A 26,509-nucleotide genomic window follows, 5' to 3' on the forward strand; every position below is an offset into this window, starting at 1 on the left:
GCAGTTGGAAATGGGACATGTGAAATGAACAGCGGCTTCCTGAGGTGAAGTCCAAGCTCCAGGTTATAATTAATACAGCTGCTAGATGGCATCTGTCACTCAAATCTAACTGTATGTTGTTTCTGTGCGACTGACTTCACAACCTATTGTGTTGTTTTTCTTGAGAGGACAGTTTCTTTCATAGATAGAATATGCATATGCAAATGAATCAAAGTGTCTCTTTCAAAGTGTCTGCTTTCTTTCATTTTATTTATATTTTTTTAAATATTTCATTCACAGGTGGAATACATATTCAGTTTATTTGACTCTCTGTAACAATACACTTTAGTCTTTGCAAAAAGCCATTTAAAACAATTCACATTTTCAGCAGATTGTGGCCCACTTTCAAAAGCATCTGAACACTAAGACCGTTTCCGTGTTTTTACTGGCAGCGGGTGTGTTTGTTGTAACAGGAAAGGGTTGTTCTGTCTGTTGATTTGGTGATATATGTTAAATTTATTTATGATGTATTACTGTGCATTATGATGTATTATGATGTATATACAATGTATGTAGTGGGCAGTTGTCTTTCTATGTCCGTTCATAGTGCAGAGTTGCTTTTGAGATGCCAGGCTTTGTTACAGCAGAGATCTATTCACTCAATGAACAAAAATACTTCCTTATCAATCTGCAATCCTGACAAGCATAAATGTCATTTGAACACACATCCGTTCATTTCCAGTGCAAATGATTAAATGGAAAACAGAATAAATTAAGAACACAACAGCAACTGAATGTGTGTATCCATCACTCCTTGAAAAAAAAATCATTAACACTCATATTATTGTGAGGAACAAGAATAAATGCTATTTCTAAAATGTACTGTATACTCTCAAATATCATACAACTGTGATTTTTAGTGCAATTTCACGTGTCATACACCACAGCTCGCTTTCTCTCCCTTCTCCCCGAAACATGCACAGAGAAGAGGGTCAAAAATGTTTACCTCAGAGAGACAAGTGCAGGGGGCAGTTTGCATTAGCTTTTAAACATAATTAAATTATTATAATTACAAAATTTAGGTAAATCTACAGAATATTAACGTACTCTATCTATTCTATGTCCTCTTCAAGCTACTAGCTCAATTTCAATCATGTCTGTACCAGATTCATTTTTGACTTTTTGACTTTTGCATGGAAATCACACGTCTTGAAAGTTGTGATAGTTGTAGTTATTATAAAGTTAGTAGCAGTAATAGTGCTCAACAGATTCAATCTTTGAGAAAATTAGATTTTTAGCTCTTTTCAAAAAGCTAATGCAAATCGCTGCCCTGACTCATAGCCCTGCTACCAGGAACATGCAGGTCTGACAGCAGAGCTGCTGGTCGGATCTACAGTCATTTGGCTCAAATCACTTTGGTCCGACTCTGTGTAAAAGGCCAGCAGGGCCTTCAGACTCACAGGCTAACATTATTCCTCTGCAGTGCATTTCTCTATGGTGTGTTCCAGTCCACCACTCACAGTTGCTGTTTCCTACATTCCTATGGTCATCCATGTATTGCAATTATGTGAGTTCTCACAGTTCTGTACAGTATTGCACAATTCAACTCATCTCCAGGAAGCTTCCCAGAAGTATATTTAGTACTAAGTTAACCTTTAAACTGTTGCCTGCAACCAGTGCTGAGGAGTAATATATTACATTGAATGGCATTATCAGTTACAGTTATTAAGCATTTTTAGTAATCCAGAGAATAAATCTGCATTTCTTTAAGCAGGTATTCATAGTTTTATAACAGATTAAATGCTCAAGTAACCACCTCACCATACATTTAATGAAACACAGTCAACCATAATGAAATTCTTTTCAAAGACTGGCTGGTTGAGTTTTTTTTTTTTCTTTGTTTTTTTAGTTTTGTTTTTACAAAGTATGAAAGGCAGTACCCCACTCTGTTGACTGTTTACCAGGGTTTCCGTGCTCTATGCACACTCATTACGAGTTTGATTAAACCCTGCCATTGAGGCCAGTGTGTCTTTTTGACATGCAGGTGTAGAATGATGGTCATTTACAAACAGAAAATGAATGACCTTTGTCATAACTGTATATAACTAGTGATACAGATTGTGCAAAAATGCAGTGGTGTTCTTGGTTTTGTCAAATGAGAAGCCCATCTTTTTATATTTCCTTAAAACTTCACATTTAAATGGACAGAAGTAACTCTGAAGAGAAGTCTCTGGCTACATGTCAGGCCTGTGCAAAGATACATTAGATGGGTGTTGAAAGTGTGTAAAACCTCCTATTGTGTTATACTTTAAAAAAAAAAAAAAAACCTAAGGTTTCTCAATGGATTTTAGAGTGGCTTGAATCCATAGTTTTGCTAGAAGAACCTTTCATATTACTGAATGCTAACTCATCTCTCATCTATCTTAACACATTTAAAATGATTTGAAATGCATGAAGTATATGAGGAGCCCTTAAATGTTCTACACCCTTACACAGACAGAAAAAAAAAAAAAAAAATCACAGACACACTTGTAATATATGCTACATTGCCCCTCCAAGATGGTTTTCCACAGCGACTATTTTGCCAAAGTTTGCTCCTAGATACAAGTACAGTATTTTTGTGATAAGGATAAAATAATAAAAATATTCACTTGTATACATCCGTAATAGATTCTTTATAGGAAGAAAAAGTCACTTCCACAAGCAGGAACTCCCTCTCACACAAAGACTAAAGTGCTGGAGCCAAGAATGCACTGTCTGCATCCAGCTGGCTTAATATTGGAGTCTTGATATAAGAACTTTGATCAGTTCATTAAAAAAAAAAAAATATCACATGATCTATACAGGCTTTTTCATTGCTGCATTTTGTAGGTATGTGGATGTAAAGAAGGAAAAGTGAAGCCACGTGTATGAAACAGCCTGGCAGGGCCGTGGGATCAAACTCATGCAGAGTGGAATGAGGGACCGGCAGCTTCTGTGGCCTGAGGAGAGAAGTACAAAAGGATGGCAGAGTCAGTCTTTGGGCATGCAGAGACCCTCCATATTTACACATACACTATGGAAAGCAACAGTAAGCAGAATAAGCTGTAAGATGAAAATATGGTAAGTAATGGTGATCTTTCTTTCATGGAGGGGGCTTTAAGTTCCAGTTTAAATGAAACTGTTAGTCTAGATTTTTTCAAGTTTGTCTAATTACAATACTTACATGTCATGTGTACATTAACAACATTATTAAATGCTGTAATCATCCATCCTTCAACACTAGCCATGTGGTGATCCCTTCCTAACATGACTACTCTGTAAAAATTGGTGGACAAAAGTTCAACCAAAGCTGATATGAAAAAAATAAAACCATCAATGAGTTGATCTTACAAACAAATACTGTCTGCTCAGCCAGTGCTTCACATATCTCGATTCCAAAAACACATCAATGAGCCACACTGGTGCTCTGGCTGACGTGTTCCTTCATTACATGGGCATTGTAGTTTATTTTGACTCAACCTCACATACACTGTCTTGTTGCTGTAAATACTTGTTAGTGTATTAATCTGTGGAAATATCCCCCATCAAATAAATGTTTTACACATGTTTGAGAAGTGTTTGTTAAAAACTGCAGTGCTTGCACGTTTTAGGTAATTATTATTCCCTTTTGTTAAAAAAAGAAAAGAGTATGTATTAATGACCTTTTTTTTAAAGATTTATTTCTTCAGCAGGAACAAACAGTCTTGTGGCTAACACCGACTAACACATTGTTGGCTTTGACTTGACACTGTCAGATTAGTATGTCCTCCATTTGTTGAATTAGTCACCACTTCACTAACAGAAGTCACAGGATTGTTACCTTGCACTTCAGAAAGGACAGTCCACAGCACAGATCCATCACTGTTCCTCGCAGCCAGAAGCTGGAAAAGCCTCCGCTTCCTGGTTCTGGAACATGTACTGTGAGCAAAACACACACACACAAACACACATACATTTAGTATCTTAACCCCAAACCTTTAATTTTATAATCAAAAAATGAATGCTTGTGCCTCGTAGCAGTGCTTCCCAACCTTTTTCCTTAAGGGACCCCTATTTTACTATTGAGAACACTGATGACTCTACCCCTCTGTAGGCAAGTAATTTCTTAATGACACCATCATTTGTGGGATAGAAAATCAGCCACAGGAAGGAGTGACTGGATCATTCAGTAAAAGCATCAATGTATTATTTCTTCCCAAGTCAGGTTTTTCTCTTGACCAAAAAAGATTTAAGTTGAGTTAGTGCTGAGACTCCTATAAATGTCTTATAATCATGTAACATATGATAAATCAGTAGAACATGAGGCAAACAAGGCACAAACAGGCTGTGACTGGAAGTGGAAAAACCTGCAGCACACTCTAATTACTGGGAGTAGTATTGACTGCCAACTGCACAAACAAAACTAAACAGAAAGTGAGGAGAAATGAGCTCTCTTTTAGATGAGACTATACTCAACATCGAGTGTCTGCTTTTTATGCAGAAAATTAAAGAGCTAGTGTGTAAGATTTAGGGGGATCTATAGGCAGAAATTGAATCTAATGTTCATATTCATAAGTATGTTTTTATTGATGTATAATCACCTGAAACCAAGAATTACTGTGTTATCGTTAGCTTAGAACAAGCCTTTAATATCTACACAAGCAGCGGGTCTTCTATCTACAGTAGCCCAGAATGGACAAACCAAACACTGGCTCTAGAGAGGGCCTTTTGCATTTTTTCACAAGTTTCGTGGCCACTGTAGGTTCTCCTACACGCTTGGAAGGGGAGGGGTTATCAGTTGGTTGCAGTCTGCGACCTCACCGCTAGATGCCACTAAATCCTACACATTGGTCCTTTAAAGCTCTGGATGATGGATGATAATGTCATGCTGTCATGTTATGATCCATTTTTGTAGGAGCATTTGCGGAAAATGAGGCATAAAAGTATTATAGGTAGATCAATGACCAGTTTCTGGAATTTAAAGATTTTCATTAAAAAGCAGGAAGTGGAATCGTTGCCAAGATCAAGAGTTGTATATTGCATGACCAGACTGCAGAAGATAAGGTTACACTATGATAATCTGCTGGACAATCAGTACCACCATCAGTTAAGTCAATAGAAAGTGTTTATAAGTTGTTACAAACAACTTTGTTGATGGTCAATAAAAAAATACATTTTACAACATATATAAAAAACAAAATTCCAGAGTCTATTACTGTAAAAATATTTCATCCCAGAAGTTTAACTGCTGGACACAAGATGTCTCCTCCTTCACTGTAAAGCCCATTCTCAGTGTTTGTACACTGGAGGTTTCAAGCTTCCACTTCACACTTTGTAAATTGAATAGTGGACCAAGACTGGCTTCCAAACTAGTTGTAATGTCACAAATCCTGCTCATAGGCCCGCCCCTTAAAATCTGATCTTCCATGAGCGGGAGGAAACTTTCCACTTTCAGCAGATGAACATGAAAACAAACTCTGCACATACATCATCCTGTACAGTGAAGCTCAAACTTCCAACTGTAGGAACAAGAAGAAAAACACATTTTTGAGTGGAGGAGGACTTTTGTACAAATCATAACAACGGGCATGAATTGTGACATCACAACTAATCTGGAGTCAATTGAGGTCCAGTGTGATGTGGAAACTTGAAACCACCAGTGCACATACACTGAGAATGGACTTAAAAAACATTGAAACCTTTTTTAAAATTACTTAACTGAGTGTAATTGGAAAATTGATGTTTATTGCCCTTTGTTATTGACTTACTGACATTTGTAATTACTTACCTATGTATAACTACTACTTAATGACTAATTAGGAAGTGAGAAACTCATGAGTGTTTCTTAATGACACAACTTTTAATGACTCACCAGAAAGAGATTTTTCACAACCTGGCAACCCAATGCTTTTATTAATGGCATATAATTGATCTATTAAGTATTAACAAATGTTGCTTAGAACTTAACAAAGGGCGCCATATGAAAAAGTGGAACCAGAAAATCGTCTGGGAACTTACTTTGCACTGCTCATATCCTTAAGGTAAGGCAAGTTTATTTGTATAGCACATTTCAACAACAAGGCAATTCAAAGTGCTTGAAAAAGGAGTAGTTCAACATTTTAGGAAATATGCTTATTTGCATATTATTATTATGATTTATGCCTCTTTAATGTCTGTTTGTTAAATATGAAGTAAGACCTGGGAGACAATTAGCTTAGCTTAGCATACGGACAGGAAGCAGGGGGTAAAAGCCAGCCTGGCTCCAGCCAAAGTTTAACGAAATTTACCTACCAACACCTCTTCTCTGCCTCTCAGACTGCTCTGACCATTGGTAACACACTTCCCCATTGAGGCCTTAAACAGCATGTTCTCTTCATGCAGTCGGACAAATTAAGCAAGATAAACTGGTCTCAAGAAATATTCCATCTCTTTCAATGCAATTAAGCATTTGGCTCAAAGTATTGCATTGCATCTCCAATCAGCAAATATCTCTCATGATAAAGAAGCAACAAACACAGAGGGACTGAAACATGACTGCATGAGAATTCACTGTCTAAAGCCAATCTTGTGCGACAGGTGTTGCACCCCAATTCCACAACGTAGCACATTACAGGAAACGAAAACATTTTCGTGATCACAGCTGAAGATAAGAGTGCAGCTGTTGTGTTTCACAATACAGTTGCAACAGCATGATCAAAAATTTTAATATTACAAAACAGTAGCAATATTTAAGGAACTAACTGCTGCTGGACATTCAGAGTCACTGATGAGGACACGTTTGATATGGCACATAAGTATTCAATGATTTAAACCTGTTTGCAAATCAGTCATAATTTCACGGCACTTATTTCCCATCTAACCTCTCTCCTCTCCTCCTTAGCTGTTAGATGAAATTTTAAAATGCTAATGTAAAGCATTTTTGGAGAGGTGCTGTATGTTCTTGGGCTGTTGTGTACACTTCCTGTGGAAGTTGCTGGTAATGTGAGAACTTTTCACAAGGTGAATCACATGAACAACTATCTCTCTACAGTGTGTTGAGACAGACTGAACAGCCTCACCAGCTTATCTATTCAATGCCAGGTGGCCAGAAAATTAGACTTCAGTTCCATTATTGATTACTTTGCTAGCAAGCACATTTAGCAAAGGGCTCTCTGATAATGGTGGTAACAACATTCAGCAATGCTCCTGTTTGTATTACACCAGATCTCGAAGCTAAGACTCAAATTGGACAATTTGATCTTCATCCTCAACTGCACAGCATTAAGCATTTATAGTAGCTCCTCGAAAAACTGTGAGCTGTGTGTAAAATCATTACTGTAGTTTCAAATACGTACAACCACAGATTCCTCATATATTACTTAGTAACATTAATGCCGCAGTTCTGTTTAATTTGCAGCTGTTGAAACTTGAATCCTGTCTCATAGTACTATTAGCTGCTGTTCAGTGTTTGGGCATCTGATAATCCTTGACATGTCATGGATCTGTCACTCAAACTGGACCGGCAGCAAAACACGCACAGCCTCATGTGTCTGTTTTAACACAGTGCTATTTTCAGTCTCAACAAACCCTTAAAGTGAAGGCCTACCAGCCACAGAGCCCAGTGAGGAGATACCCATGTTATTCATTTGACATGGGATCTGAGTGAATCACTTCTCAGGGAATTGTGGGGCAGCAACTGACACATTTTTGGCATGACTGTGCAAGAGAAAAGGTAGGGTTGAAAGTTTAAACTAAGCTGATCAAGCAACTTCAACTTCATATTTTTCTCAGGAGTTGGTGGAGACCAAATCAGAGCTAAAAGGAGTGTGAATATTGGACTCACATTCATCAGGTGGCCAGAAACACAACTCCAAATGAATGCTTATGTCACTTCCTGTCTGCTATATGTTTAAATAAGCAATTGTTTGCTGACAAGTTTTCCATATCAACTTTATAAGGTGATATCAATTGTTTCCGCAGGTTAAAAGAAAATAACTTTACACAAATATATTTAAAATAAAGACCTCCTCCCAACAGGTGGCATAAGAACATACATCTACTTCCACCTTCACTAGTGAATGTAATCATACATTGTTTCAACAAATGCTGTTGTATTTCTCGAGAGGACAGTCATTATTCACAAAGACACATGATGTGGTTTGTCAGGAAAATTTAAATGTGTTTTTTTGGAGTTTCAACAAAAATGCCAAATGCTTTTGTTTCTCTGGAAAGAACTATCCCCGTCTAGTCTTTAAAAGGAGCTTGAAATAACCAGAGGGTTAACAGTGCTTTGTATATCCAAACTCTGTGTGTTAACACAGAATATAAAGTGAATTTTAGATGCAGCGCGATTATATACAAAGTCAATGTAAAGATGACATGAAGTTGCCTGGAGCAGTGCGAATTGACGCGAAGATACGTCTGAGTTGAAAATGTTGAAAATGTTTCAACTTTTACAGAAAATGTATGGCTTTATGAATCTATTTATTAATCTGCTTTATGAATCATAAACATACAGAGGGAAATAATAGAAAGAATCAGAGTTTTCTGGTGAATTCTGAGTTCAATCAGAGGCTGAACTGAACACAAACACGCAGAAACACTCCTACAGACAAGGTCAGTGCTGGATAGCTTACAGCTAAAATCCAGTTGGTACATCAGTACACCACCTTGAGTCCTGCTTGATATTGTTGTTATAATCCTCAGTTATCAGTTAGTAACATAATAAGTAAGGGTGCGTTATCTAAACTTGGGAAGCTAATGTGCATGTAAGTAGTCAAACAGAAAGTCTGCCATCACGTTGCATGATGGTTACTCTTGAGTGGAAAAGGCATCTTCCCTTAAGCGCTGTTCACGTTATCTATACAAAGTTGTATGTGACTTACTGATTTGAGGTTGGACTCCATTTCTGTGAAGTTCCACTCAGTCAGAGGCAGGCTTAAACTGAAGGGCTGAAAAGAGAATAAAATGTATTCAGAAGAGAGAGAAAAAATGTATTCATTCAGGTCAGTGTTTAGGAATAGCTCAATTCATCAGTCACTGTGTACTTTGTAAGCAGTGACGGATTAAACTACCAGATCATACATATCTGAATCTATGTGCAGTTCACCAAGTCATCTGTCAGTGTGTTTCTATATGTGCATGTGTAATGGTGCATCTATATACAGTATAGGCCTACTGACATCCATAACAGCACTGGTCCCAGCTTCCACAGTACTCTGCTGATGGCTCCTGAGCAGCAGCTGCTGCAACTCCTCCAGGCTCATATCCACGTTCTCCACTGCATCTGAAACTTCCACTCTGCACACACACACACACACACCCACAGTAGTATGTAATATATGAAATGACACACAGGGTTGCTTGCTCACTACTTGCATCAGTGTGCTGTTTAGTGTGTATGCAAATAACTGCTTGTACATTGCATTCTGTATGCATGTGTGTGCAACTGTGATCTGTATGTGAGCACCTACCTGTCCAGGGCAGGTCTCTTACTCCTCCTCTCTATCATTGAGGCCGTTGAGCCCCTCCCCTCCAGAACAGACTGGACCATTGCAACGGGGAGGACAGGAGGTTCTGAGGAGCACACCTCACAGGAGGAGGTCAATGCTACAGCCTCTCCTCCTCCTACACTGCCTCCTTTCCCTCCTCCTCTCACTCCTGGACTCACAGGCTCTTCTTTGATAAGCATCAGGCACTTCTCCCTGTTAGTAAAGTCAAATACTGCGAGTCAAAAACAGAACTACCAGTACAATAAGGCACGGTTCAATTTGCCACATCAAGCGCATCTCTATTAAGCCCGCGATCAGTTTGATGAATCAGCACCAACTGCCTCATCATACTCGTAGTACTCAATAATAAACATTGTTCTAGAAAAATGGTTGTTACATGCTGCAATGGATGTAGAGCTGATGTTGGACGTTTATGATGGGAAATGTCACATAGAAGAAAACCATACAAGAAATGATAAAGCAAAATCTCCATTATGGATGACATCAATCCATTTAGTAGTAGTGGTATTAATAGTAATAGTTGTTGTAGCAGTATTAATAATATTATGGGTATTAACGTCACTTACCTGGTGTCATCAGGCTGCATCTGGAGAGCCATGCTGGCCTGAGACATGTCAGTAACATCTGATATGATTGGTCCTCCTGTCAGCCCACTGGTGGAGCAAGAAGCAGTATCACTGGATGGCTTTGGAAGGAGAAGAGAGGACTGTGATGCATGTCTGCTCATGGCTGTAAAAACTCTCCTCTGCTCATATTTCTTTTCTTGATTTAAGTTGATAATGTAACATTGCAGATCTACACTGTCCTAAACATGTCAAATACATATTTGGTCAAAGTTGAGTAAAAATTAAAGAATCTGAATCTGATATTTGGACATTTGTTTCACCATTTGAAACATTTATGTCATAGACATATATACAGCATAATATTTGCAGTAGCTACAAATGGAGCTAAAAATCAAGTCAAACCACAGTAACTGCTCTCTGGCTGTACACTTACTACATCTTGGTTTTGCAATGCAGCTCAGGCTGTAATATTTGGACTGTAAATCCCACCATCACACTTACTGCACTCTCACAGAGGAATGGACAACTACACAGAGGTTTTCCTCGCTGTAATCATTCCTCCTGTTCATACTGGCTATTAAAAGATCCCCTTCAAATGTGCTTCAACGTAAATGAAAGAATCCACAGTGTGTCCACACTTTTTGTGCAAAAATACATTTAAAAGTCTGAAGCTGAATCTGAAGCTTATATGAGGCTTCAGCAGTCTGAGTTAATCATATCAAGTAGATATCTGACACATTTACAGTCTTTTTAGCATCAAATTCCCTCTTTGTGTTTCCTCGGACAGTGTTTCCCTGTTGAGCTGCAGTGGAAGTATAGTAACAAAAAGAGGGACTTTGGCATTAAAAAGACTTTAACGATGAAAGATATCTACTGAAGCTTCATATTAGCTTCAGATAAACTTTTAAATACATTTTTTCACAGAGAGAGGCTTGTGAATTTTGTCCCCCATCACTCACATTGTAAGAGCAATATGAAAGGATCCTCTAATGGTCAGTTTGAACTGGAGTAATGATCATAGCAAGAAAAACCTATTTCAATGTTTATTTGGGCACCTGACTGTTGTTTTAAGACAGACTTGAAAAATTGTGAACCTGTCCATTAAAGGCATGAAATTAAGGCATTAAAACCCAGTTACTGCTTTGTAGGGCAGTATGTTCCCCTTGTGTGACTAGTGTTACAAACTAGGATATAAAAATAGTCATTTCACTTCAAGGCTTTGTTTCTCATACACACCACATCCATAGCCCTCCAAATCTGTCACTACGCACTGCTTCCCTCTAGTGTTGATATAACACAACAACTAACCTGATGGCAGCAGGGTGCTAAAGGAGATTTATGTCCAGATAATATATTAACTATGATGTAGTGGATATGCCATGTTTCAAGTACACTTTAAATTTTGATTCGAATAAATGTCTTGAGCTGCTGAAGAAAGCGATTACTTCTGTATCAGGCATGCTGTGTGCACTAAATCAAGTGGCTTTAAAGATAAATTTGAAATCCCAACATGGCGAAGCACTTAGAAATGCCAGCCAGTAACTACAAAGTTGATGTTTACGGCATGTGGCTGCCAACATCATTTGTGCTGAATGTGGAAGGTCAGCAGCACAGTAGTGTACTAATTTTAGTTCCCAGCAAAATGACAAAGTGTCATTAAAAGAGGCTGCAGAACACTGATAATTCTGCAAGAGCTTCATTTTTGGAAAAGAGACACATTTACATGTTAGTACTCTAGAAAACACCACAACTAAAATAATTTTCCTCATGTTATACGTCCTTAGGGGCTTCAGGGGTTATGAAGCAGCTACAGTATATTTTGTCACTGTGGTAAACACATTAGGTGTAAAAAATGTCTATAATTTGCATATTTTCTCACCGACTGGATGTAGAAGGGCTCATGCATGGGCTCCATCGGGTTATTATGACTGAACTTCGAGGCAGGAGGGCTGGGAGAACCATCATCAAGCATCAGGGGCCTAGGAGGTCATTCGTTTTCATTCAGTTACACATCTGGAGTTATAGCGGCTATGCAAAGTCAATGACAGCACAACCTGATGAAACTAGTACTGACTTTTAGCATTTTTCCTGTTTTTGAAGGTGCTGAATTGTTGTATGAATGAATGGTTGTATGATAGATAAAATGAATACTGGGCATGTTTAGCCTTGATTAGACAATTCAAAGTAAGGATGTGACAAGAAATGAGAGGAAAGAAAGGGGTTCCAGTAATCTGGGATGTTATGATGTCAGCCTAAATACTGTAAAACTGAGAAAAAAACCCAGTATCTAACTATCGATAGTTATCATGTCTGTGATATTCAAAATAACTGATGTGTAAGTTTAATAATGTGGTCACTTAGAGTAAAAGATGGTGCATAATTGCACCTTTGCCAGGTAACACAACACTGACCCTGAAATACATGTTTCTTTAGTACTTTTGTGTTCCAGCGTGCCTTTCCTTTCTCATGTCGGCCTTGTTCACACTCAGCAGCAAAGCTGAACCAGCATTTTACACACACAGGCTGTAGCAGGGTCATGCACTCTGCTCTGCCTTCACTGTGTGCGAATGTGTGTGTGTGTGTGTGTGTGTGTGTGTGTGTGTGTGTGTGTGTGTGTGTTTGTGTGTGTGTCTGACTGACTGATTCAGCACTTGTCTCCATTCACTGCGCTTGTTGAGTTAGATTGTTCAGTTTGTCAGCTGAGCCAGCCCTTCCCTCTGCCCCACTGTGGCCCTATTTGTCTCACTTTTGTTGATTGCTCCCCTGTGTGTGTATGTGTGTGTGTGTGTGTGTGTGTGTGTGTGTGCGCGTGCGTGCGTGATTGTGTGGGTTTGTGTGTGTGTGCATGCATGTACTCACAGCTTTCTCTTTAGGCCCACAGTGCTGGGTGTGTTGGACTGCATCTGGCTGAACAGAAACTGAATCAGCTGGCAAAGAGAGAAAAAGCACAGCATGAATCAGCATCCTCCTCACACACACACACACACACAGAAAACACACACATACTGTCCCATTATTTCTTTCTTGGAACATAAAAGCAAAGAAAGGAAAGTGAATTGCATGACCCATAACCCCCCACCTCCCACTGTGTCATCTTATCAAACACAACTGTTAGTAAATGTTCCCTCGACTTTATCAAGAATTGTTGCTAGAAATAAATGTTTGATATGTCTTTGGGAAGGACTTCACTGCGTGGCATTTATATGCTGTAAATGTTTGAACCAATGAGAACACTGGGTTACATGATGTAACACACTGCACACATTAGCTTAGCACATGAGGAAAATATTGAGCATTTGTGTGTGATAGAGTAAGAATGTCACAATGAACTTAGCAACCAAAATCCCAGGATGAAAAAACAATGAATCCAAGGAATGATATCTGACAGTGAAATGATACTAAATTTCACACAGTGGCAGATATCTGGCTGGCTGCATCAGTTGTAGTAGTAGTACTGTAGTAGTGGTATTCGTTCAGAGTTATTTAGTTGTAACTGAAGCAGTGTGTCAAGGTAATAGAAGATCGCTCCTCATCTCTGCTTGAGGCTGAACTGTGACTGTACAGTTGTATTGTGGGTCGAGATGTGCCGGTTTACTGTTTTTACTATGTACTGTGGTGAAACATTTCCATTACCATCATTACTGCAATTATCAACATGAACACAACATAGCTCTCCTGTCTTTATTTAGCAGTTTAATTTTGATAAACCACAAGAAAAAAAAACTTGTTACAATCAAGCAGAGACACAAAAGTCACAGCAAGACTAGAGAAGCAGGCTTCTTGTTTGTCCAGCTTTAGCTACACTGGATATGACTTACTATGCTAAAATTAGCTAGTCAACTTATTCATGTACTTAATTGCTCTGCGGACCCCCCATGAGCTGTGTCCTTAAAGGGGACCTATCATGCTTTTTGTGATTTTCTGTTATTTATATACTCTTATGATATTGGATATCTATATTAAACATGGTCCAAAGGTCCAAAACCTGAGGTGAACATATGTAGAAATGCTGTTTGTGATGGTTTTTTATACCTTACCTTTTCTACCTACATCAGCTCATCATGCATGCCCATTAACAGCCATCTGTTCTATAGGCTCGGTTGCTAAGGTTGTAGCTAAGGTTTTTCCACGTGTTGTTTGCGTTGTCCGCTCTCATATTTCAGATTGGATTTCGGCTCAAGCATGTACGGATGTATTTGAGAAGTTGATGTTTCGAGTAAAGAATGAGAAAAAAAGTAATGAAATCCTACTGCTATAGTTTGTTTCATGGTTTGTTGACGTAGCTGTTTGATGTCTGCCAAGGGGCAGCTTCTGAGAGCTGGCCAATCAGAACAGAGTGCGCTCATCGGAAAGAGCCTTAAAGAGACAGGCACTAAAACGGCCTGTTTTAGACGGAGGCTGAACCATAGGCTGTATAAAGAAGGACATAGCAAGATGTGACGTCACCCATTGGTTTGTATTGGAGCCAGTTTGAAGCCCAGATTTGCAGATTATGGTCAGCACCATTGTTTCTGTTTGGAGCCAGGACCCTCCAAATAAGGAGTGTGGAGTGCTGCCTTTCCTGCTCTGGAAACACATCCCCAGAGCCGCCGCTACATATACGCGCATCACGGACTGTGCGTAGGGCACCAAGTGCCGGATGGGCACCAAACAGCACCTTAATAATTCATGAGTAAAATGCTGTTAAAACACAAACAATGCCTCTCTCCTACCGTAGTAAGATAGACAACAAGCTACAACTCAATTTTCACCCAAATGAGACCAATGTTATTAGTCCAAATAAGCTGGACTAATAACATTGGTCTCTGTGTACAGCCAGCTATGAGACGAGTGTGCAGGGGCTGTCTAAAAAGTGCAACACCAAAAAGAGATACTACAAAAATATTCGGTAACTTCACTCTTATACAGTGTACTGTACCTAAAATCACTTCACACATTAGCGGTCTCCTGTTGGTTATACTACAACACTTAGTTTGGAAAAATGTGCTTTGTTTTTTAGCCTGTTCTATAGTTATGTAGTATATTATATAGGCTACTGACTTTGCAAAGTGAGTACATTTTTATGACTTCTCTTCTGTTATGTGTGACTAATTGTACAGTTCAGTTTTTCTTATTTGTATTTATTTGAATTTTTTTATTTATCTGAACAATAATGGTAGCTTCCACATATTTGTGTGTTGTTGTTTTTGGGTTTTTTTTTGCCTGTTTTGTAGTTAGTTATATAGTGTCCAATCACCTGCCAGTCTCCATGGACGACTTCTCAGAAGGTTCTGTGTAACAAACTATCTGGCATGTCAGGTTAGGTATCGTTATCAAGTAACATTAAACTTACTGATATATTGCCACAATAATCAGACTCAGTGTAAGTCCCAGAGACGGGGAGAGCTGCATGTGAGCCAACTGTCACAGCTGTCAATCATCGCCTACACAGCAGCCATCAAAGCTACTATAAGTATTCAATCTTATTAACACTAAGCAATAACAATGACCAGCAGCACACTTATTAGACGGCCTGAATTTTGTGATCAATACCATAATGACTCATTGAAAAAAAATGATTGACTCAGTATTTCTAGAGAGAAGTTGATGCTTTTTGAATGGGAGTCAATTGGAGGGATTTTTTGGAGCCAGCATCTAGCAGCCATCGGTGGCATTGCACTTTAAGGAACTTCTGCACTGGTTTCAGCCTCAAGTCATGGTAATTGCTTGGGCTAAGATAAATAAGGAGTTTTTTGAACTGTAAATCATACAAAGATATTCCAGGAGAGCCCCAGATTAAAAATATAAGCCTGGAAATTTGCATAATATGTCCCCTTTAATAATCTTAATTGACATGTAGCCAGTTTATGAGTGCTGAGTCGTAATGTTCAGTGAGAGAGAGAAAGCTGCATTTTACATTACTGATAACATTTCACACATCACATTCTTCCTCACAGACCAGATGGCTGTGGTGTTTGTTAGTAGTGATGTGGAGAAGGTGTGCAGGCGGGCAGGTGGTGCTAGTGGCTTGTAAGAGCCCAATCTGTGCTGCGGTCCATCGCTATTATGTTCTAACATTCTGCCTTTTAACTATTAATACCCAACAGGAAACACTTAAAGTCCCCCTCCACTCAAAAATATGTTTTTCTTTTTGTTCCTACAGTTGGATGTTGTCCAGAATGATGTATGTGCAGAGTTTGACACTAGAAAGCTGATTTCACATTCATCTGCTGAAAGTGGAAAGTTTCTCCGTGCTCATTAAAAAAAATCCAATTTTTAGGGGCGGGTGCACAAGCATGATTTATCACACCTAGTTCTTAAGCCAGTCCTCGTCCAATATTCAGCGTACACAAGTGTGATGTGGAAACTTGAAGTGCACATAAACTGAGAATGGACTTGACTTAGAAGAAGTAGGAGACATCTTGTTTCCAACAGTTATACTTCTGAGATGAAATATATTTGCATATGTATAGATTCTGGAATGTGTAATTGTAAACTTTTTTTTTTTGGAAAAAATGTATCAGACACAAATTATTATTCAAAGTAGAGAATTTTATATAAATCTTTAAAAATGTCTAGAGGGGTTCTGTAAAGTTCTTGCACACTAAAATACAATTTATGAATTTTAGCTGATGAAAGTAAAACATCATGAATGAAAGTGAATCACAGTGATCAACCGTGATTCTCACAATGTTTTAGGGGTGCAATGCTAAATCAGTGGACTCTTTTAAAGATAGGTATACTGTAGGACCAGATATACAGATATGCACCCAGTGCACACTGAAGAAGACCTGCACAAATCTACACCCTAAACTACATGACTGACTGTAAGAGTTCCTCTAGATGATCTAACATGTGAGGCTCTAACTACAGTGTAAAAAGATCAGCAAGATCAGGATTCACTTACTGTTCAGAGCATACAAACACACACACACACACACACACACACACACACACACACACACACACACACACACACACACACACACAGACTGACCTTGTTCATGACTTTCTGTTGCTGTGTGTGGTTCTGTCTCAGTGAGACCACCTCTCTCCACAGCACTTCATTTTGCCTGCAAGGAGAGACAGATCATGTAGACAGATGTTTAGTACAGCAGAAAATTTGATTTGTTATAAAAGTTAATTTCATTTTGGTGAAAAATCTGAAAGCCTGTTAATCTGAACATAGCTTGTTTAACATCCTTTTATCATTCATGCTAAATGAATTTAATTAAATTTGTTTGGGGTTTTTTTTTGCTGCTCATACTGACCCAAAATGAAGGAAATTGTGGGTTTAAATAAGATTTGAGTTCTTCCATGTGGATTTTCAGCATTTTCCCTCATTAGTGTGAAATATCCTTGAACTGAGATGCAGAAATGGGACTCAAGTAAGTCAGCTGATCAGTACTAAAACAAGGGTCAATAGGTTTCCTTTTTTCTTTAAAGCCTACTGCGAACAAACTCGTAAAAACACACAAAAATAGTTTAATATCCCCCAAGTGTTTTCTTATTCACAGCTCTGTCTTTGATTTTTTTAATACAGACACCAAAGAGTGTGCCCATTAACCCTAACCTTTACCCTGCACCAGGGAGAATATTTTACAAAAGGCTTTACAGTAGGAAGATCAAACAGATCAGCATGTAATCTGCATTGTTATGTTTTGACTCCGATAGGACATACAGTATAGCTTTATGTTCATTGCATACACACACACACACACACACACACACACACACACACTCACACACACATTAGGGCGTCTTAATCCAGGTTTAACGCCCTAACCTGACACTGAAGAGTGTGCCCATTCATCCCTTTCCACTGCTCTTTGATGTATAAACCTCATCCACTTGTCCTCCCAACCAGAAGACGACAGTATTGCTATGGATGGATTCATCACAAGAGAGAGTGCAATTTTTGGTCGTGACAGTCACTTCGCAGCAGCAGCACTTTATTGTATCTGTCAGAAAGAGGGCAGAACTCTTTGAGGAGACTGTGTGTTTATATACTGTCTCTATTGTGTTCAGGACACCCACTGTCAACTGTAGTTCTGTTGCTATCTCAAGACAGTCCACCCTAAGATGGTGCACATGCGATCTTTTTGATTTACTTTTATTTCATTACAAGCTAGACAGAAGTGCCTAACGGTTATTTGCTTGTCTCACTGTGTGATGGCACCATAGCTACAAGTTATTCAGCTTCCAATTGCACCACCTGGCTAATTCCCCAGAAGACTTCTCAAGAGTATTGTCACAGGCATACTGTGCCTGGAGAGCAGTCCCAGACCGGGACGGGCTGGTTAGTGTTGTTAAGATTATTTGACAGACTTCCTAGGATGTGCATGCACAGTCCAAGCCTCTCAATGTAATGCAAAGTGACTGGACTTTCAGGAGGAAGTGAGGAGAAAACAGCTCATGCCATGAACTGAAAAATCAGCCCTGATCTCTCTTTCTTTCTGCACAGCTAAAGAACTAAATAGCAGCAGCTAAATACATTCTTTCTTCTTTAGAAATGGAGAATGTTTGTTATGTGTGCCCACGTGCACTGACATGGTATATGGTAAATGGGTAAAACTTATATAAAAAGTATATAAACTGCTAATTAATGTTTTATAACACACTACAGTGTAGTTGTAAGCAGATATAAATGCTTATTAATGTAGTACTCAACTATAATTCCTGTGGGCAACCATAACTGGATGCTGGTATATAAACAGATACCGAATGACAATTATAATAATATAATATTTGTTGTAATTGCTGCCTAATGCTTTACATTTATATACACTTAAAATGTCCATATATCTGCTACATTATAGTGTGTTGTAAACAATTTATTACATTTTTTATACTACTTATGAATGTTAAATAGCAGGATTTAAGGTATAGTGTACCAGTAAAGGTCGACAGTGTAACTGCATATTTAATATCCTGTCTTAGCAATAGCACAACCAATGCTGGATATGTCTGAGTAGTCAGGTCAAACATAACACTTACAAAATAGGCATTTGTGTACTGGTTGTGCTGTTCTCTTGCATTGTTGGGCTCTGGTGAGACCTGTCCAGCATGCTTATTGGAGGAGTAGATGGACTCTGACTGATCATATTTTGACAGTGTGCTCACCACCTTCTGTTTATTCTGGAGAGGCAGGTAAAGAAAGTTGGTCATTTTTTAAAACTCTTCTCTTGTAAGACGATTTACAGTCAATCAGGCTTGTTTACCGTCATGTTGGCTGCCTCTCCTCCTTCTGCATTGCAGGTTGGACAGGTGGAGAGTGGCAGCTTGCTCTAAGCTGAGCCTTTACGACAAGGGTGAAGTTAAGCTCATAGGCACCAGTTAGAGAGTGATGAGCTCTGTTATAAGGAAAAGCCTGTGTTCCTAAACCTCATGTATGTATATTTATGTAACCATAATTTCTGCCCTTCCAACTCTGTCCTGTGTGAGACTAAAGCAATTAAGAAATGCAAAAAACCCTCCTTTGACTTTGAGCATGTCAATGTGAATTTAGATTTGGACCTTTCGCCATTTTTAAACAAGATCTCATATTAATAAAGACAAAAGTCCAAAAAGACCATGCCCATATGCATGGTCGTACAGGTGCACGTGCGCACATATAATCATCCTTTCTAAGAATGTCGTTAGTCGCTACTGGTGTGCGCGTGCGTGTGCGTGCGTGCATGCGTGTGTGTGAGCGTGCGTGTGCATGTGTGTGTGTTAGTCAGGTGAGCAGGTGAACATTCTCTCCTCTCATTAGCAAACAATACGGAGCACAAAGCAGCTCCAGCACACAATGGAAACACAGCAGCTATTTTCAGCAACAATAGCCTCTAGAGAAAAACTCACTGGGTGATTTGTTCCAACTTAGCAAGAGGAATAACACACACACACAATTTACTTTCTTTGATTTTTTTTTTTAGGCCATTCAATTTCTATTGCTGTTCAACCCAACAAAGTTGTAGTCACAGAGGACAAATTTAGCTTTGTTTGTGAAATATCTATTGAAAAAATACTTAAACACAGGGAATGCAATGATTTTTAAAAGAAAGAGAGAATGTCCTGATTTATTGCTGTCAATTTTATCCTGTCACTTCCAAGTTAAGTACAGTGCACACCGTAGACTACTGTTCAGTTATTTGCCCAGACACTCAGAAACCAACCAGTAATTCTAAAAAAACTACCTGTCCTCAGGTATTCAAGAATGTGTGTTAAGAAATGAGGGGCAATTTAATTAAACACACCTCTTTTGACAAATATTCAAACTGTGAGCACAATATGGAAGAGAAAAAGGTACTAGTGCTAAAGTTTGGTGTACATTACAACCATTACCCCGCTAGTGTCGGTCACACATCAACAGCAGGTGATGGGAATGGGTTTTGGTGAAGGCCTAAGTGCTCGTGGGGCCATGACACACACACACACACACGCACACACAACCTCTCTACTCACTGTTTCATGTCCTGCATCTGGCACTCCATGTTGTCCTGTTGTGTTCTGAGAAGCTGAACTTCATACAGCAGTTTACTGAGGTCCTCCTGACGAACTTTGGTCTCTTCACTCTTCACTATGGATACCTGCACACACAAAGTACAGCTCAATTTAAAGTCAGTCTAAAGGAAAATCAGAGATTTCTTTTTAAACACATTATACAAGAAAATAATTGCTGAAAACATGAAAAGACCGTGAACTATGTAGTGCTGAATTGTGGAGTTAGAGTGTTAAACTGTCATCATTTCTGTGTTCAGGATTTTTTGGGCAGGCCTGAAATAGTGGCTCGATGACATAGAGGGGTTACTAGCACCTCCCCCACTATATAAACACTAAAGCCACAAGTACTCATAGTGACTATTATTACTGTTTTACAAACTTTCATCTGAGACAACTGGGATTCACTTCAGATAATCTGCTGTTACTGGTGAATTGAGCCATTTTTGGTCAACATTAGCATAGACGCAGGCTGACACCAGCCACCACCAGTGGCTTTGGCTTCAGCACTGGCTGTGCAACTAGGAGGTCCCCGGCCAGAGGGAGAGCATTTGCCAGGCAGCGCTTCACTAAAAAGTACAGTGTGAGAGGCAATTGCTCCAAGAGTGATAGCCACAATGAAGCTGCCAAGGACTTTCCAGCAGACAAGTGAGTGATGTTAAGTGCACCGTACTCCATTGAAAAAAATGACAATTTAAGATAACAATGATTGGTGATGGATCGCTTGTTAACTAGTCATTTAAGTTACATTTTTACTGAAACAAGTCTACATTTACCTAAAATATGTGTTGAATTAAACAGTGGCTCCTAACATTACTTTATTTTTAAAATATGATCCATTTGCCTGACACCTACAAACAAAGCCTATTGTAAATTGTATATTTTTATATGGGAGTTTGGTATTTGCGTTGTTAACTCAGAGGCTGTTCAGTTGGGCCATGCCTTCAGTGGACACGCCCCCAGCATTTCAGAGCAGAGAGTACTGTTTGTTTTTCCACAATTTTGAAACCTAATGTTATATACTTGGTCATTCAAATTTGGCTGTGTGGTCAAATACACATTTTTCTGTGGTGTGAGAAAGACATATTTATTATTGATTTACACAGACTTTACTGTCGGTCTGTCCACTTTGGTCTCAGTAACTACTGGGTTGCATAACATTCCTGGTCCCCAGAGGATGAGTCCTAATGACTTTGGTGATCCCCCTGACTTTTCCTCTAGCACCACTAGCAGGTGGCATTTGTAGTTTTGGGTGAAAGTTTTCAACAGCAATTTTAGTACCATAATATCTGGTACAGATGATCATGTCCCTCTCAAGGTAACTTTGGTGACACCTCCACTTTTTATCTTGCACCATGATCAGGTCAAAATTTTTAGGACAAATACCTGCAAAACTAATGACATTCCTATTAGTACTGGGTGTAATTTGTGTTTTTTGCTAATTAGCACATGCTGACAAGCAGTAGCGTTGTGCCCATTCAACTTGAGAGGACACATGCCCCCCTCAAATATTTAAGATAAGTGTTTTTAAGTAGCCTTAATAATATAGTATGTAAACAGAAGTCACTTTTCTGCATGTTTTTATTTGTATTTAACTCTGCCGCCACACAAACTCCCCTTTCTCTGTTTAAGCCACTTGCTTCCTTCCAGCTAGAAAGCTGGAAGTCATGTTGAGTCGTTGCATATTGCAGCTGTGTTAATTGCAGTGTGAGGTATGAATAACTCATAAGCACAGCTGTATGCAGTACATATTATAAAGCCCTTTGAGGCAAATTTGTGATTTTGGCATCTAATTGAATGAACAATTGTGCTACTGAGCCCTAGCTTGGGCATGTTAAGCTTTAATGGCTTTGATGGGAGTCTCATTATCCTAGGAGGGTAGATGAGTAAATTATTAAGTGTAAATAAATACATGTTGAAAAAAATCTGATGTGGTAGAAATGTGGTGAAGGAATCTTTTACATGCTTCATTTACATGTGCACTAAATTCAAATTACAGACTTCTTCAACGCTACACATGTAAAGCCTGTCTGTATTATTCTAAGACACATTCTGGTCGTTGTCTTTGAGACATTGTGTGTGCATGTGTGTGTGTGTCCATACCTTTCTCTTGATGTGCTCCAGCATGTGTTCATGTCCCTGGAGGAAGTACAGATGTTGGAACTCTGTATCGTCTCGCTCAGGCTTCACCAGACCACTCTGCTCAATGTTCACCACCTTACGGAAACCATCTAGATACACACATAACAGCAAACTCACAGCGTAGAATAGGAATACATACTGTAATGAAGAGGAGAGGAGAGGAGAGGAGAGGCGAGGCGAGGCGAGGCGAGGAGAGAAGAGAAGAGAAGAGAAGAGAAGAGAAGAGAAGAGAAGAGAAGAGAAGAGAAGAGAAGAGAAGAGAAGAGAAGAGAAGAAAAAGTTGACTTACACATGTTGAGTTGTCGAACGAAGCTCGCCATATTATTGTGTTTAAAGTACTTTGGCAGAACTTCCTTTGCAAAGCGTCCCTGGTCAAACACATGGAAACTAGTCCCAGTCTGAAATACAGAACATAGTCAGGAATAGAGTTAGTTAAAAGCATTTCTGGCAATATCTCACACATAAAAATGTGGATCCTGGTCTGACACACAGGCAAACTCCTGCTCACTGTGAATGAAAACACAAATTTTCATTTACCAAAAAATTTAATTATCACATGCACAGGGATATGAATAGCCAGGTTCATTTTCCAAGGCTCACAGGCCAAAAATGGGATAAGAGTCATAACTGGGATACCAATGTCCATGTCAACATAAAGAGATATGTTGGACTTTTGAACCCAAAGCAGAATAGTTTGGCTTTAGCACACTTTATCACAGATTCTGCATGAACTTTTTAGAGTCGCTTTGTTGTAATCTTTGCTTTTCAGCCATTTCATTTGTGAGTTAAGGTCACATATAACCCTCACTCTTGTTTTACCCAGTACAATATGGAGGCTATCTTTATCTCTTCAAAACTGCTGCCCAAAACATTTAATTTGCAACAGTCTGTCAGTGATAATGTTCTACATTACTGTCGTAAACATGACTCACCACCTGTTGACTGCCAAGGAAGCGGATGTTGGATGGAAGCAGATGAAGTCATGTGAAATAATGCAATCTGAATACTAAAAGTTGTTTTGTGAGGAGGTGGAATATTTTTCCTACAGTGCAGTATCTACTCATCAGCAGCTAAATTCAGCTCAGTCAGCCAATCAAACAGATTCTCTCACTGTGAGGGATGAGTCACGCTCTCTCTCCCAATGTTACACTCTACTAAACAACTGCAATAGCATTGTTTTGCTCTAAAAAGCAGTTCGGATTGTAAATACTTAAAATATCATTTACATCTAAAGGGAGTTAGCAAAGCCCAAAGCACAACAGGTGGTAAAATTTGTTAAGTTAAGACAACTGTAATAAGATGTTGCTGTTACCTTGTATGTAGTGATGCATACTTGCCTACTAATAGTCTGACAATGCAACAGCTGATGCTGCACACTCTAACTATAGATGTCATGGGACTGGACAGCATCTGTCTGTGTGTTTGTCTCCCTATGAAGAAGAACAGCTGTCCTCTTACAGCTCATCGCTGAAGCCTCCTCTTTGTGTCACAACTCATACCCAAGAACAAAAAAAGTAAACACGTACTGTAGAAAACAATGTATATAATCTCAATGTAAAACCTTGATTGAGTACTTTTAATTGCACTCAGAATTTTAAATTTAGATGATCATCCTGGGTCAAAGGTCAAAAGTTAAGTAATAGCCGAATGTAAAGGTGAGGTCATCAGAGTGCCAAAGAAAGCATGATACTCTGGCAGAGGATACACACCAGTTAAATGTTAATATAGTTAGTATAGCCTAGCCATTCATAAAATCTTTGAACCCATCATAAGTGGCACTGTTTTACTATTAATCTGTGGTACACAGAGTACATCAGATAAGCATGATAAAGGTGTTTTGATATAACCAGTTCAAAGTACCTTTCGATAGATAATGGATAGAAAGTTTAAGAATTAACAAGGCAACCTGAGGTCTTCAGGTAGGGCTCTTGTGAAGTTCGCCTATCCATATAAAGACCACAATGTACCAGGAGATTACCATCAGGGTAGCAAGACTGTGATACAGGCTGCCTGCTAATAGCATAGGCTAGCTAGCTCCTTATATTTAAACATATCTTTATAAACTGTCTTATGAACAATCAATCCTTTTTTTGATATATTTATTGCTGTATCACTTTATATTTATTGTTCATGTTGCCCTCTTTATTCATTTATTAGCAAAATTATTATATGTTTGTTGTTTGTAAGTTGCTAAGCAGTACATTGTGATTAGCCCTGTGTCTACCTTTCATGCTTGATGTTTTTTAAAATATATGACACTTTCTAACAACCGCCACTGATTAAAATTACTGTTAAACATTTGTAAGTGGTATGATAGTATCAACATACGTCATTTTCTTACTGTTTGAAAAGTAACCAAATGGGCTGGTCCTAAACAGAAAAGAACAGGAAGGTGATGCTACAGTAGCACTCAGTGTGTTCACTGAGGAAGACAATAAATACTGTAACTCTGAGTTGTTTTTTAAAACTGACATAACTTTTGAGAAATGGGAAACACACTGCCAGGATTATAATACCATAGACAATTACATTTCTGACAGAGTTACAACTGTACTGCGGATATTTTGTGGACTGACTCACAGCACTCCAGCAGATGAGGTGGTTGGTATCTGGATCCTCCACCAGCGTCCATAGCTTGGTGAGAAAGGCTGGGACATTGCTGGCGTAGCTGCCATCTACACCCATGGCACCTGGAGACTCCTGCATACTGACACCTGTCCACTGCCAACGCTGGTCACAACAGGAATCCAAATGTGTGTATGTGTGTGTGTGTGTGGAAAGTGTGTGTGTGTGTATGTGCGTATGTATGTGCAGACCCCCAGACTAGTCCATGTTTGAGAGACTCCACTTCTGATGATCCGTTACTGATAATCCCAAGTTTGTCTCAGTCTCGTTGATTCCATTTCAGTCGGTCAAACTGTCTCTGTGCGTCCTTGTCGACACAATCTCACCGTCTCTGATTTTCACTTTGTTTCTTTTCTTTGCTATTTCTCCTCACTGGACTTGTCTGTTGAATATATACTCCTGTGTTTGTGGCTCTTTCAGTTTCTTTTTCTCTATCACTCTCCTCTCTCGGCCACACCAGTCATCCAACTGAATGTCATCAGAAGGTCCAGGTCAGCACACACACACATACACATACACACACACACACACACACACACCATTCAAGCCCACCCCCTCCCCCCTACCCCCGGCCTCCCACTGACAATCAAGAGACCGCCCAGTAAAACAATACAGCATCCACACAAAAGCTTCAATAATACACCAATGTCCAACCATCAAAAGGCTACTGCTTAAACTGCACACAGGGTTCAGTGTGCCTGTATGCCAGGTAGAAAAGAAATAAAAAAGTCCCTTATTATTTCTGAGGATTATCATAAATGTCTTGATGTTGTTATGAAGTGGACATACCATACTGTTTGTGCAGTAACACCACAGCAACTATGCTATAACCACTTATTAAACTTTTTAGTTAACTGAGATGTTATAGGATTTCACAATGTGGGATTACTCTGTGTGATCATGTGAGGTTGTAAAGTGAACATATCACGTTTAGTGAATCCAGCAGTTTGGTCTAAAACAAGACATGTTGACACCTTTGGTTACCATAATATTTGCTGTGTCTGCTTATGGATCTGCAGAGGATGAATGCAGAGGATTTTAGTGATGCCTGATTTTTGCTCTAATTCATATTCATGCTTCCAGAGGATAAACACACTTGCTCCATCAACAAACTCAGGCCATATTGAAAATGAAATTTGGGGATAATCTAAAAGCTGTTTCATGAAATTTCAGTCAGGAACATTTTTGTCATAGATTAAACCTTTTATTGCCACAAATGGAAATACAGTTTAGCTTGGCACTGAC

General features: G+C 39.0%; 1 protein-coding gene across 1 annotated transcript; it reads right to left on the reverse strand.

Annotated features, from left to right (window-relative positions):
* Positions 1-285: 285 nt before the first annotated feature.
* hsf4 (heat shock transcription factor 4) lies at positions 286-25,481 on the reverse strand. The gene is made up of 13 exons (XM_044356988.1): positions 25,220-25,481; positions 22,929-23,037; positions 22,601-22,728; positions 20,462-20,586; positions 17,013-17,088; positions 12,896-12,963; positions 11,916-12,015; positions 10,037-10,155; positions 9,432-9,662; positions 9,141-9,258; positions 8,844-8,909; positions 3,821-3,918; positions 286-2,960 (listed from the first exon to the last, which is right to left on the reverse strand). The coding sequence occupies exons 1-12, from the start codon at positions 25,343-25,345 to the stop codon at positions 3,859-3,861; spliced, it is 1,326 nt and encodes a 441-aa protein (XP_044212923.1). The 5' UTR covers positions 25,346-25,481; the 3' UTR covers positions 286-2,960; positions 3,821-3,858.
* Between the last annotated feature and the right edge of the window lie 1,028 nt (positions 25,482-26,509).

Source organism: Thunnus albacares, chromosome 7 (genome assembly GCF_914725855.1).
Source record: "Thunnus albacares chromosome 7, fThuAlb1.1, whole genome shotgun sequence".
NCBI classification, from domain to species: Eukaryota; Metazoa; Chordata; class Actinopteri; order Scombriformes; family Scombridae; genus Thunnus; species Thunnus albacares.

What these genes read in the sequence shown, in the direction of transcription:
- hsf4 (XM_044356988.1), bottom strand. Translation starts at nt 25,345, where the DNA reads ATGCAGGAGTCTCCAGGTGCCATGGGTGTAGATGGCAGCTACGCCAGC. An exon ending in CAGATGCAGGACATGAAACA is followed by an intron (nt 17,089 to 20,461) that starts GTGAGTAGAGAG and finishes CTCTCCTTGCAG; the next exon opens with GCAAAATGAAGTGCTGTGGA. An exon ending in TGGAGTCCAACCTCAAATCA is followed by an intron (nt 3,919 to 8,843) that starts GTAAGTCACATA and finishes TTTTGCTCACAG; the next exon opens with TACATGTTCCAGAACCAGGA.